Source organism: Podarcis liolepis (assembly GCF_965112155.1).
Source record: "Podarcis liolepis genome assembly, chromosome: 4".
Taxonomy (NCBI): domain Eukaryota; kingdom Metazoa; phylum Chordata; class Lepidosauria; order Squamata; family Lacertidae; genus Podarcis; species Podarcis liolepis.
In genome coordinates, this window is record NC_139558.1 from 67,944,043 (window position 1) to 67,957,682 (window position 13,640).

At 40.7% G+C, this 13,640-nt stretch overlaps 1 protein-coding gene across 7 annotated transcripts in view; it reads right to left on the minus strand.

The window, feature by feature from the left end:
- Positions 1-12,566, minus strand: part of ARL13B (ARF like GTPase 13B) — a 39,292-nt gene extending 26,726 nt beyond the window's left edge. The window contains exons 1-4 of one of the 7 annotated variants that reach the window (XR_014524976.1): positions 12,399-12,552; positions 11,676-11,836; positions 10,212-10,282; positions 7,056-7,305 (exon numbers count right to left, since the gene is read on the minus strand). Coding sequence is in view for 6 of the 7 variants with exons in the window: in XM_083498690.1 (XP_083354816.1) it covers positions 7,056-7,305; positions 10,212-10,282; positions 11,676-11,734 (380 nt within the window). In the remaining variant the exon portion in view is untranslated. Of the gene's footprint in view, positions 1-7,055; positions 7,306-10,211; positions 10,283-11,675; positions 11,837-12,225 lie in introns of all 7 variants that reach the window. The other 6 variants (XM_083498690.1, XM_083498688.1, XM_083498686.1 and 3 more) reach the window with 6 other exon arrangements.
- Positions 12,567-13,640: the final 1,074 nt, after the last annotated feature.

Below are 13,640 nucleotides of genomic sequence, written 5' to 3' on the forward strand. Positions count from 1 at the left end.
AAACAAAAAAACAAGTCTGCCAAGAGGTTAGAAGTCTAAGTTCCCATGTGAACTGCCAAGTACTGTATGGGATTTTTCTTCTATGGACAACATGGAAATGAAGAGTGCTAAATTTGTAGCAGGCTAGCACCTTCCTTTTGTTGGCTTATTTCCATGACTGACTTACTCATCTGTTAACAAGCCAGGACGGTAAGACAAGATCAGATCCATCTTAATACCCTGGTCTGTTCACAGAGATTAAGCCACTGTTCCCCATTTTGGAGAGAACAAAATGGGAATTGACTCTACAATAATTTGAACCAGACACGTAAAATTTAGGACTCTTGTATCAATTCATAAAGGAAAGCATGAACAGCTGATGCTGTTGTTCAACCCTGACACTTAAAATTCTCCCCCACCCTGGCAGCATTTTTTTAAAAAATCAGTCCTTCCCATTTTGCAAGACTAGCACACAATAGTCACTACCAAGCTAGTCAGGTTTTTCAGACCAAGCATGTCCAGTTAAAATCTCATATAACATTTTCTTCCAAAAGCAGCGTATTTACATTCATGCAACCTTGTAATTTAAAGTAACCTGAAGGAATAGCTGTGGCAAAAACATAGCAATACAACACCAAGGATTTTACACTTGCCATTTACAAAATTTTGTACTTAAAAGCAAAGGCTTTTCAGTTTAAGGAGGTAAAAAGTATGGTTTATGGGATGAACTGGTTATCCTTATCAGACTCTAGGACAGAGTTTCCCTCAATTATTTTTACAACACCCGGTTTCTCCACCCCCTCAACCAACCAGCCATTATAGCTCCTTAGTGTAATGGCTATATTTTCTTCCTACACTGGTCTCATTCACATATAACACTAAGCCAAACTGTGGCTTACTGTGAATGAGCAAGTGTGCTGCTGCACAGTGATGAAACTGCAGCCACTTAAGTTCCTCCCAAACTCCTCTACGCTACTGAGAGCTAAGCTATGGCTTGGTTTAGTGTTCTGCATACCTAGGATCCTGGGCTCTCCCAAACACGCTTCGAGCAGTAAACCAATAATAAATCTAAGTTACTGCTAATGGATCATTTGGAGTCAGGCAAACCACAAGCTCAAATTTGGACACAACAGTGAGTGAAACCATGGGAGAGGAAAGAAGCAGCCACTGTTTCCTCCTGGTGCATCAGCACACTTCCCCATTCATGGAAAGCCATAGACACAAACACTGCCATGGAGTTCCCAGGAATGGTTATCAGCTAAACATGCTTACAGGTCACCAAGATACAGTCATACCTCGGGTTGAAGTCACTTCAGGTTAAGCCTTTTCAGGTTGCGCTCCACGGCGACCCAGAAGTAACAGAGCACGTTACTTCCGGGTTTCGCTGCTCGCACCCAAAATGACGTCACGCGCATGCATGGAAGCAGCGAATTGCAACCCGCACACATGGGTTGCGTTCGCTTCAGGATGCGAACAGGGCTCCGGAACAGATCCCGTTCGCATCCAGAGGTACCACTGTAATCCAACGTGAACTGAAACAAAAAGAGATCAGAAAACTCATCTGTAACATTATTGACAGTCATTCTTTCCTAGTCATACTCCTTCTCTTTGATCTGCCTCCTACTGACTGTACTCCTACTCCTCCTACTGACACTGGAGACAAATAAAATAGTCACGGCATGGAATAGTCCACAACACTGTAGGAACAGGCATATACAAAAGCAAAAACAAGTAAGAGACCATTCTTGATCCACTATAACTGACTGCAACTGATATTTACACTCACTGGCATAAAGAGTCTAAGAAAAAGTGCCTGAAATAATTACATCAATGGTATGGGAGTCTCTTTTTGGAAGGTTCAGTAGTATTTAAATAACCACTACGTAAGTGGTACAAAACCATGCTTACTTATTACTTCACCACTGCTCCTAATCTCCTAATCTATGTGGCAAAGTTCTGTTTAACCGGCCCTGTACATGAAGTATCTGGCTTTAGCAATACCTTCCCTTCCCCTCCCCTCCCCTGCAACTGAACATACATCAACCTAGGGATACAATTAAACATTTTCAGAAAAAACAGACAACGATTTTTGCCTTGGCATATTACAATATTGCAAGTTGTATGTGGCTGCGATTCAGAACATTTGCTAAAAAAGTACAGGATGTACTGCTGAATTTACTTCCCAAAAATCTTTGCTTTTATTATTAGTCATTATTGCTACAAAAAAGACACTTGAAACCTCAGACTCAGGAGTAATTAAATAATTTTAAGAATAAGAGCTATGTTACAGCACCACACACATCCCACACATGCGTGATTTGGTAAACAAGTTCCCTTCTGAAAGGATGTGCTACTCACTTATCTCTTCCTGACTGTGACAAGGATGCCATCTAAAACAAAGCTTCAAACATCGTTTGAAGGAGAACATTGTTTATAATTACGGAAAAGCATTGAGCTAAGTTTATTTTTATAGACAAGAGGGACAAAAATGTTTCTATCTAGAAGTAAACAGTGGATTTTTTTGCAGGCCACAAAACGTATTTATAAAGAGTCTCACATCTCAGAATAGCACATCAAATCTCCCGCCTGCTTCTGTGTCACTGGCCCTAGCTTACCAGAAGTGCTGGTTATGACCTATAAAACCCTTAATGTCCAAGCTTTCTGAAAGATTGTATTCCTGCATACAAATATGACCTGGTTTTGAGATTTTCAATGAAGCCCTTCTCTCTGTCCTACCACCTTCACAAGCATGCCTGAACGGGGGAAAGGGCCTTCTTGGTGGCTGCTCCCAGACTCTGGAACTCCCTCCCTAGAGAAGCTGATTCACCCCGCAAATGCACACTTTTTTTTGCTGCTGCTGTGCCTGCAGACCAGCTGACTGCAGCCAGGCAGGAGGAGATGCTAGTTGCCAACGGTGGCACCCAGACATCATCCAGTCACAAAAGGCCACTTGCCAGTCAAAAAACGTGACTGACTCCAAAATACAGTCTGGCTGATGGAAAGCTCCATATGGTTTAGAAGAGAACTCCTAGTACAATTTTGGAGAAATTACTCAGAAGCAAGTCCCACTGAATTCAATGAGACTTACTCTCATTTCTGTGTATAGGATTTTAATCAATAAACATTTTAAAAAGTCTTCTAATCCCCTTAAAAAGGTATTGCAATTCTAAACATATTTGACTGATTCAGTACAAGAACACACATTCAGAATGTATTCACTTTTATCTACAACTTTCAGCACTGAAATCCTCACATCCCTCTGAAATAGTTTAGGCTGATATATAAATGCCAGAGGTAATCTGTAGAGCCTTATAGCCAGATAGGTATTTGTAACTAAGCCTTCTATATTAAATTCCTATGTTCTATACCAGAATGGTATTTTTCTTGTTTTACTAGGATTGTACTCACAAATATTGATCACTTTAAAAAGGGGCTTTTGGGTGAAGAGCACTTAGTCTGAGAATATCTTTGATTCATATAGGCAGCAGGTCCATTCAGATACTGTGCATGTTTTAATGCAACAACCATGCATGCTTTAGTGCAACAACACAATCCTAATTCCCCCAGCCAAGCCGGAGGTGCAGTTAAGGGGTATCTGTTATGCTATCAATAGGAGGCATGTATAGCATGCCTTTCCAACCAACAGTGGCTTACAATTAGGTGCCACTAAACAGCATGCAAATTAATGCTACAGATATGGTCTGTTCAAAATATATTAAAAGGCACAAACACGTACACTAGAATAATTGTTCCAACTAGTTAAATCAGGACCCACAACCAGTCTCTTTCTGACTTCATATGAGATGCACTAATATAGTAAAACCACTTTCAGGGCTTCTTTAACATTTGTTTTTCTTATCAGATAAATAAGGGGCATAGAAAAGTGAAAAATAGCACTGATTTTACCTAAGATTGGGGTATAGTAATCTGCCATTAGACTACAAGAAAGCAGAGCCTAACAGAGGTCACCAGATGCAATGGAGGGTAGAGCTTGGGTGTGAAAGAGAAAAATTCAGCCCACTAAGTATCTGCCAGAATTCCTTTGGTGAGAGATGGTGGGAGGGAGGGAGATGGGCAGGCGTGTGCACATATAATTAAAACTGGGTGCCAATTTGACCTATTGGTTTAAAGGAGAGAGCTTTCGGTATGAAAATGTTAAAGATGGCTGCACTAGGTAAGCTGGAAAAAAATACAGTATTTGTACAAACTTGGAAATTTTGAGCGTGTGTATATTGAAGAAAGCTATCAACATGTTGAACATATTCATCTATCAAAACTTCGAGTGAAAATATTATGGACAACTAAGATGTAGTTTTGTACATAACTACTTGTGCTTTTGCCCCGGGTATGAAAGAGGAGGGCATCCATGGGCCTGATACCTCACAACCATTTCAGTGTTTTAAAATTATAGTGGGTGAGCCAATCTAGTTCTCAGTTTCTACAATATAACATAGGTCACTAGTAAGACGGATCACGTCACCACCAAATCCTTTATACCAAATAGGTGCAGAAAGTTTTTTGAGATAACGGGTAAGTATGTTATTATGTGTCACAGGGAAATACAAGTACATAGGCATACATCTCTCTCTCTCTCTCTCTCACTCACACACACACACACACACACACACACACTAGACATTCACTCTTTCTTTGTGGCCAGTGAAGACGGATGGACTTTCAGCAAGTATTGACTGAAACTTCAACAGAGACAAACAAATCTAATTCTAGATAGTGGCCCAGAAATAATAATAAAAAAGGTTAGATATTCTTCTGCAAAACCATCCATCCTAAAGTTACAACCTTATACTAGCTTAAAGGGATCATAACAAGAAATTGCCTAGAAGCAAAACTTCATTCATTTCACCCTAATTGTTTTAGAGCAAAATGTTGTCAATATTTCAGTTGTCTAAAGTGAAGATGGTAGGACTAGGAGTATGATCAATTCCCTCCCCCAAACATGTAGCTCAATAATTAAGTTAAGAAATAAAAATAGCAGCTGGCAGCTATAGCTAACTCATTCCAAAACAAAACTCTGAACAATTTTTATTATAAAATGATTGAGGTAACTGATGACAAGATCTTCACCTGTAGGGATTTATCTATAAACAAGAAGCTCCTAGACAGAAATGTGGAAAGAGTTCTAAAGCAGCATTTCTGAACCTTTAACCCATGTCCCCTCTCAGATTATATAAAAATGTTATGCCCCCATCCACATCTGGTGCCCCTATTTTAATTTCTAGAAAGTATTGAAACATTGCTGACTTTTAATCATAAACAGTATTTTGGGGCTTAATTAAAAAAAAAACACGAATACTTTTTAAATGTATATATATATTCCCCCAAAAAAATCAAATGCACATGAAATTTAAAATTTAAAATAGCCAGATCTTAGAACACTTTAAATATCCAGTCTGTTGCACAGCAAAATCAGATTCACTAAGGCATAAATTGTATAATGATGTGGAGAGCCTTTCTCCTGTTTTGGGATATACAGGGAGATATTTCAACCAAAATTTTTCCAAACTGAATTTCCTGAAATCCTTGTCAGTTGAATCACATTTGAGTTCCAAAAATCCAGCATCAAAGATAAAAGATTATTCAGTGTTCTCTGCAATTGGCAGGATGGTTTCCTCAGTTTCCTCTGCCAGTTATTTTGTACAGTCATCAGAATTAAGTTGCCAACCGGAAGAGTAACTAGCGTAGTGCAACTGGTGTCTGAACAATGAGTGCAAAATGAGGGAGAGTGTGAGATTGGTCACAGGTGATGCAGTATAGAAAGTCATTGTAATAGCACAAATTTCACACAGATACAATTTTCATATTTATTTTGTTACCCAAAAATTAATACTACCCATAGGTAATTAATACCAAAAAACAACAAGTTAACGGTTTTAGTAATTACATGAAAAATTGATTTTTTGATAATTAAACAATATGAAATTCATCTCTAAATGTCTGGCATTTGTTCAATTATATTTTAAGCACAACTTTACAGTCAATTAATAAACCCTCTAGTAAGTGATGTATTAAGTCCTGTTGTGCTGAAAACACAATATATTAAAAGTTGCAGCCCTATCAGGTCAAAATATTATCAGCTGCTATTGAGTGTCACTTTTCTCATTTCATTCTAATTCTAAATTCATTTCTAATTTAAACGGACTATGAAGCCCCACTGTTTTCAATGGAAGAATTAAGAACATGTAAATTAGCATTACATTAAAATGGACTTAAACCTGCTTCACCGTGGCTGGATCATGACCATATTGTTCAGAAAGGCAGAAGGGTATTTTACTCTGCAGGTGTATAAATTGCAGTGCATCCACTTTCTGCTACATCATTACACTGAGCATGTTGGAGTAAGACCTGCACGCATCCCGAGATACAGAGTTATGCATGAGACAACTTCAGTTTATAGACACCAGGTTCTTCTGATAATGCATCACTTGCACCCCCTGGTGTTAAACACGGAGACCTCATTAAGACCAACGGTTAGCTAATAACATGCTTATGTTAGACAACACAAGGGTCATACTACTTGTGTTGACATCGTTATTCGTCAAAACAATTATAGAGTTATCACTACAGGCAATAATGGAATGTTTGCAGAAATTATATAACTCATTTCAAGAGTGTTTGCACAGACAATAGTTCTGCCATATTGAAGCCATCATTTCTAATGACATCAACAGCAGCACAATACAATTTAATTTCTCTGCTTGTTTGGTTGGAAAGAAAATATTCCGCTTTAAAGGCAACTTAAGGAAAAAGTAGTATCACATCTCAGTGTTTTAGGAAATATACAGTGGTGCCTCGCAAGACGAAAAGAATTCGTTCCGCGAGTCTTTTCGTCTTGCGATGTTTTTCGTCTTGCGAAGCACGGTCCGTCACAACTGCGCCTCTTCAAGTGGCTTTTTAAAAAAAAGCGCAAGGGAAATTCGTCTAGCGAAGCAACGTAAAAACGGAAAACCCTTTCGTCTAGCGAGTTTTTCGTCTTGCGAGGCATTCGTCTTGTGGGGCACCACTGTATTCAAGTTATACATCAGTACTTAAAATAATTCTTGATTTTTGTTACTTACACCAGTACAGGTTTCCCTGCTATCTTGGGATGCTTTAGAACTTCCGACATAGTTTCTTTTGTCTCTTCCATTCTCTCAACATCACTGGAATCCACAACAAATATTACCCCATATGATTCAGCATAGTAATTCTTCCAGATAGCCCGGATTCTCTTGCCGCCTCCCAAGTCAAAGATTGTGACTTCAAACCGCCCTTGCTTAAGATCAATTTTAGAAAAGCCAACAGTTGGGGCCACATCCTCTGGGGACTCTGATGAAATTAAAGGACAAGTTATGAGACACTTGTGATACAGTTTCAATTATCTTTTTTGGGGGGCTGTGGGCACTTTAAAACAGAATACTAGTTTTTAAAATTGTAAAGTATTATATTTTTTTACATTAACAGACACACAAGCATGTGTGAGCACACACAGAGAGACACTTAACATGAATATCGGGAACCATAATCATCAAAGTATCAAATAAAGGAAAGGTAAGAAGAGGGTAATGTTTTCCAACTCAAGATCAAGTTTGGAGAAAGGGAAACCTATTCCCAACATGTTATTCCTCTCCAGCCTATTTTTGATGAGGTTGGGGGGGGATCCATCAATCTGGTAAGAGAGATTGATGTACTTTCAGGATCAGAATAACATGAATTTTACAGACCCGGTTTTTTTTTACAGTTTTTCTATGTATATAATGGCTACAAATATTACAAACATGGATCACAAGATGTCACGTGGACAGACAATAATGCATAAGTTGCTGTGATCACAATGAATGCAAATTAAATTTCTTATCACCTGTCTTGCTGCAAATTATGGTCTAACTGATGGCAGGCTACCAATTTCAGCCTGTAGAACAGAACTATACAAATCCTGGACATGTTTAAGAAAATATTTCACTGTGGGACTAGAAATTCGTGTTAATAATGTCTACTGCATATGCAAAACAATGTCACGTTTATGAAGAACTGAGAGAGCTAGGTACATACCCTGAGTAGAACCCTTGAAGAATCAACCCAATAAGGACAGGGGGAGGTGACAAACTCCTCATATTAAAATGATCTTGTTTCACTTGATTTCATATTCCCACATTTGTTTTAAATGAAGATAATTTGTTGCTGGCATGCTTTCTGCCAGGGCTTCATAACCCAAGAAAAGCTAGAATGAGAATTTGTTTGGAGATACAGGCATCACAGTGCCAAAAGATGCCCATGCCAAGAGCTTTCAGGGCAGGGGAGAAGTGAAGTGACTTTCTCTTTTCACCAGTTTCAGTTGAGAACCATAATGAGGAATACCCTGATGTTCACAACGACTTTTCAGTTGTCAGGCGCTTCCACTGAGATGCTGAAAATGAAAAGCCCTTGCCCATGGGCCCTTTGGATCTGGGTCATACTGAAGTCATATGATCTTTTCACCCAGAAAAGATACTCACTATTTCACATATGAAAAATCCACTGTTATTCTGGACTGGATTCATCCAAAACAATGTGTTCATGTATGTCAGTAAACTGTCAAGCACTCAGAACAGACACTTCTGAAACTTCTCCCCAGCTGAAACAGAAATTTTATTTGATGCTAAGCTTGCATGCTGTTTTATTGGAGCTGGCAGAGGAGAGAAAGTGATGCTAAGAGAGATTTTTATGGTTGAAGGGATAAAGGTGATCTGGCAAATTGTTGGTACCTTCCCAGTTATAAATAGGGATATAAAAATATCATTAGAATAACACTTTGTTATGCACATACAATTTCCTTCTTTCCAAATTATATCACAAGTCAATATCATAAAAAGGTAGTACCTACAACATTGATTTTTAGGTAAAATTTACTGATGTCTGCTCATTACTGTGCATTTCAGCAAATAAGAGTTACTGCACATACAAAGGGGGGGGAGGCAAAAGGGAACCATTGATTTTCTATCCTAAACTAAAATGTGAAATGCCTCATTAATGTGGATATTTTATATATGTGCTGTAATTAAAAAATAATTTATGTCAGCAGTTCCTCAAATGCTTACCAAAGATGTTTCCCTTCCATTTTATGACGCAAGGTGACTCCTAACAAATATTTTTCTCTACCATGATACAGGCACCAGTCTTCAACAACTGTCTGTAAACCCTTTACTTTGGAAACATGCAATAGTAATATATATATATTGAAGTGCATATATCTGAGTGTAACAGCCTCATTTTGCTTCTACATTGCTCCCAAAGTTTTAGTGATATCCAGAGGCTCTGGAAGCACTAAAAATGTGCATGTGGCTAACGATGTACAAAACAAATGAAAGCAATGCTCACAAAAAAGTGAGATGTTCTGACAGTGATTCACTGCACCATCTACGAAGGCATACTCAAAAGCAAGCACAACTGTTTTCAATGGGGCTTGTTCCTTGGTAAGTGCATGAGGTTGCAGCCCAAGTGCCTATGGCATCTCCAAATATAAGCCCAAGCAGAATTCAAAGGAGGGGCACAGCCATACAACAGAAGTTTTGCTTTCAACTAGAAAAGAATCCACGTTCAGCTTAAAAAGTGCAACTTGTGGCATCAAACAGAAAGCAATTATCCTGCTATATTACATAGCTTTTCCGAGACCTACAGTGGTACCTCTGGATACGAATTTAATTCATTCCAGGGGTCCGTATGAACCCTGAAACATTCGCATCCAGAGGTGCCGCTTCTGCGCATGCATGCATGGTGGAAACATTTCCCATTACTTCCGGGTTTGCCGTGTGTGTAACCCGAAGGATACGTATCCAGAGGTGTTCACAACTAGGGGTACCACTGTATATGTGGTTTTGGTCTCTCATTTGTATTTGGTCCCTCCTTAATGAAGTAACGAAGTGCAGTATCTGTAATGTATGCCTGAAAGTGTTAAATATCCTGAGCGTAATTAAACAGTATAGCCATTAACACAAATTCTTTTTTTATTCAGTTGGGGGTTTTGTATTTACTAGCATTATATGGCATCTTGCAGCACAATCCTAACCATGTCTACACAGAAGTAAATCTACTGAATTCAATGGGGTTTACTCCCAGATAACGGAGGTTAGGACTGCAGCCTTGGCCTTGTTTTAGCCAAGGGCAATAAATTAAAAAATTCCTCCTGTGCAAACATAATTTTAAAAAGCTCATTTTAATACTTTTATAAATACAAAAATAGTTTAGATATTACTTACCTCCTTGGATTCCTTTCACTGTTGCTGTTTTTCCAGCATTATCAAGACCCACCATGATTAATGTCACACTCCTTTGAATTATATAAAAAGAAAAAATATTTTCAGACTTTGTCCTGACTGAATGCCATACAGAATTTTTTTTGGGGGGGTGGGGGTGGGATTGAATGTATCTTTGAGAATCATCAACACCACCAGGTACCTATTATTTATATGCAGCACCATTCATAACTGTAATCTTACATGGAAGAAATGGAGAGTTGGGAATGGAGGCATTGGGAAAATAGGGGAAGAATATGCAAAAATTTTCAGCTACTCATACCATAGGGTAGTGTGACTAGGGGAGATATTCCAAAGGCTTCCTGGAAAATGCAAGTTTTGAGAAGGGACTTGGAGCACAAAGGGATCCTGAGATGCAGTTACATGAATATGAAGAAGCAGAGGTCTCCCTGTGTACTTAAATATGCTTTTTGTCAAGTTTTCCCCCCACATTTGTACAAACTTTGAAATTTCTTTGAGCATTGTGTTGCTTTCCTCTTGTGCTATGTTCAGATACCTGTGTTTTTATTGGGCCATACTGTGGCACTGGAAACAAGTACCAAGGGAGAACTAGCAAGCTCTGGATATTGCGTTGGGTAGAAGAAATCAATTTTCTGCTAAAAAAAAAAAAGCACATCAGCGCTTCTCAGCAAAAAAGAGGGTGGGATTCTGTTTTTGCCTCTTGATGAATGTGGGTTGATGTCAATTGTAGCACTGAACAGAAATGTTGTCGCGGTTTTCCTTGTGCCATGTTGCCATGCCTTTAACCACCACATTTCCCCACATACAGATTATGTTCCCTTAGTTAACAAAGACATCATGCTCATATTCAGAGGTCTTTGTTCTTGAACTAATCTCCAGCAGAAAGTGCTACAGAGACTGAATACTGGTTCAAATAAAGCCCTGGGTTAGTGAAAATGGAGAGACACAGGGATCTTTACCTCCAAACAGTTCCAATAAGTTTTTAAATAAGACTGGGGAATAAGAACAGGCACATGAATGCCACTAATAAAGGTCTATTGTATTTTCACATCCACGTGCCCTTTCAAAGAGCACATTTAAAGTTACCAATTTCTTGTACCCTCTTCAGTTTACAGTTTTAAAAATATGCCATTTCAAAATGGTTGTGCTATTGTTATTTATAAAGCCTTTGGGTTGTATCCAGTGCTGCATGAGTGGCACTCCACCTGCACAATTTGTTCTCATTCACCCTAAAATCTGTTCTAGAGGAATCCCAGGAACAAATTTTGAGCTTGTGCAGTGGCCTGTAGGAAAATCAGAGCTCCTTTGCACAAGCAGAAGTCTGTTGCACAAGTAGAACAGCATTGGATATACTCATCCTCTTTGTGACACTTGCCAGACATAGTACAATCTTCAGACTACTTCAAGGTATTAAAAAGGAGATGGTTGTAACGTCTAGTAATTTACCTGACAGGTTCTCGCCACCGCTTTAGCCAGTTGCAACAATTGGCCATCAGACTATACATCCCTATCTAACAGCCATTCAGCACACCAAATGAATTAAGGACGCAGCATGTAGACGGATCCTGGAGTTCCAAGACATGAGCAACTCGGATGCTGTCTTACACCTAAAATAAAAAAGGGAGGAGGGGATACAATGAATAATGAATCACCAAACTTTATTATTCCAAAACCAACTCAGAAATCAACAGCTTTTATAAGGCTGGCTTTCAAGTGGCTAACCCACTGAAAAAGTTGCAGTTTAAAAAAGCAGGGTTTTTTTGTTTTCAGTGTAGTGGAGCATCATCGCTTTGCACCAGATACACAATTTTGTAGCAGGGTGAAGAGGAGCAAACTGGATCCTAAGTTTTCCTAGATAATGGATACAAAATATTCCCAGAGGATGGATTTTAACCTTTGGGAATATTTAGCCGGCACCCCACACTAGATTGAGCCTCGTTTCCCTAATCAGGCGCCCAGAAGGCATCTGGGCCCGAGCCTTAGGAGCCCCTTTTACCAGCGCCTCAGGTAGGAGCACGTCAACACACCGAGACAGGTCCGCCACCCCCGGCTTCCCCATCACAGCCAGACCCTCGCGGAAGGGGGGGGGGTCCTCTTCGAAGGCGCCGCACGGGACTCGCCGGCCCCTCCTTCCCTCCCTCCCCGCTAACCGCCCTTTCTCCGCCTCACCCGTCACTCCGGGAGCCCCCAAAGCGGCCGCCGGTTCTCAAGAGCGGCCCTTCCAACGGAGCCACGTGACCCCCGCTGCTTTCGCCCCGCCTTCCCCTCTTTCACGTGACGCCTCGGGAGATCGCTTATTGGTTCGGGTCCCCGAGGCAGGCCGATAACGACGCGGGGCGCGCAAGGGACGCGTAACCAAGCCGGTTTCCAATGGTTACCAGGAGAGCGGAGCGAAGGAAACGGGGGCGGGGGCAAGGAAAGGAGCCAATGGAGAGCGGGCGGCGGCTGGATTGGCGACTGCCCGCCGACCATTAGTTGCGAAGGAGGCGGGGAAGGGTTTCCAGGGTGACCAGAGCTCGCGCGCGATGCGGATGCGCAGCAGCAAAGGCTGCCTTTTGAGAGGCGCTTTCTCGCCGTATGAGACTGTTCTCTCCAAGCACGTAAATCCTGTGTTACCACCAGTCGACACTTTTTTAAAAAAATGCATTTATGTCCCATGTTCTTGCCCGAGGAACTCGAGGTGGCACGCATAGTTCTCATTTAATTCCCACAACAACCCTGCGAGGTAGGTAGGTTTGGCGGAGAGGCAGGGAGTGACCCAATAAATAATAATTCTTCCCTAAAAGTCCAATGCCTACATCATATGGAATGGGCTTCCTGCCAGCAGGAGTCCCTGGGCTATATGTGGATTAGGTCCCTCCCTGGATTCCCATCTCAAATCGACTGACAAGAACGGCAGCTTATGTACACACAGTAACTTAAAACGTAGCCTACCTTAGAGGGCTATTGTGAATACACAAGGCGGAGGGGAGGAAAGCGCACACAACCTTGAGCTGCACCTGGATAGAAAAATAAGACAGAAATAATATGTTGCACAGAGCATTGTTTTAACAATGAAACACACCTCCATGGGAAGTGGTGATGGTCACCATCTCGGATGGCTTTAAAAGAGGACAGATACAAGGATGATGAGGCTCTCCAATGACTGCTAGTCTCAGTGGCTAGAGCAGGGGTCAGCAAACCTTTCAGCAGGGGGCCGGGCCACTGTCCCTCAGACCTTGTGGGGGGCCTGACTATATTTTGGAAGGGGAAAAGGCCGGATTTAGAAGGCGATTGGGCCGGATCCGGCCCCTGGGCCTTAGTTTGCCTACCCATGGGCTAGGCTCTGTCTCCAGTACCTTCTGAAGACTAGCTGCTATCAATACATAAATAGAAACCAAAGTCCAGTCAAACATAAACTCAACCCGGCAA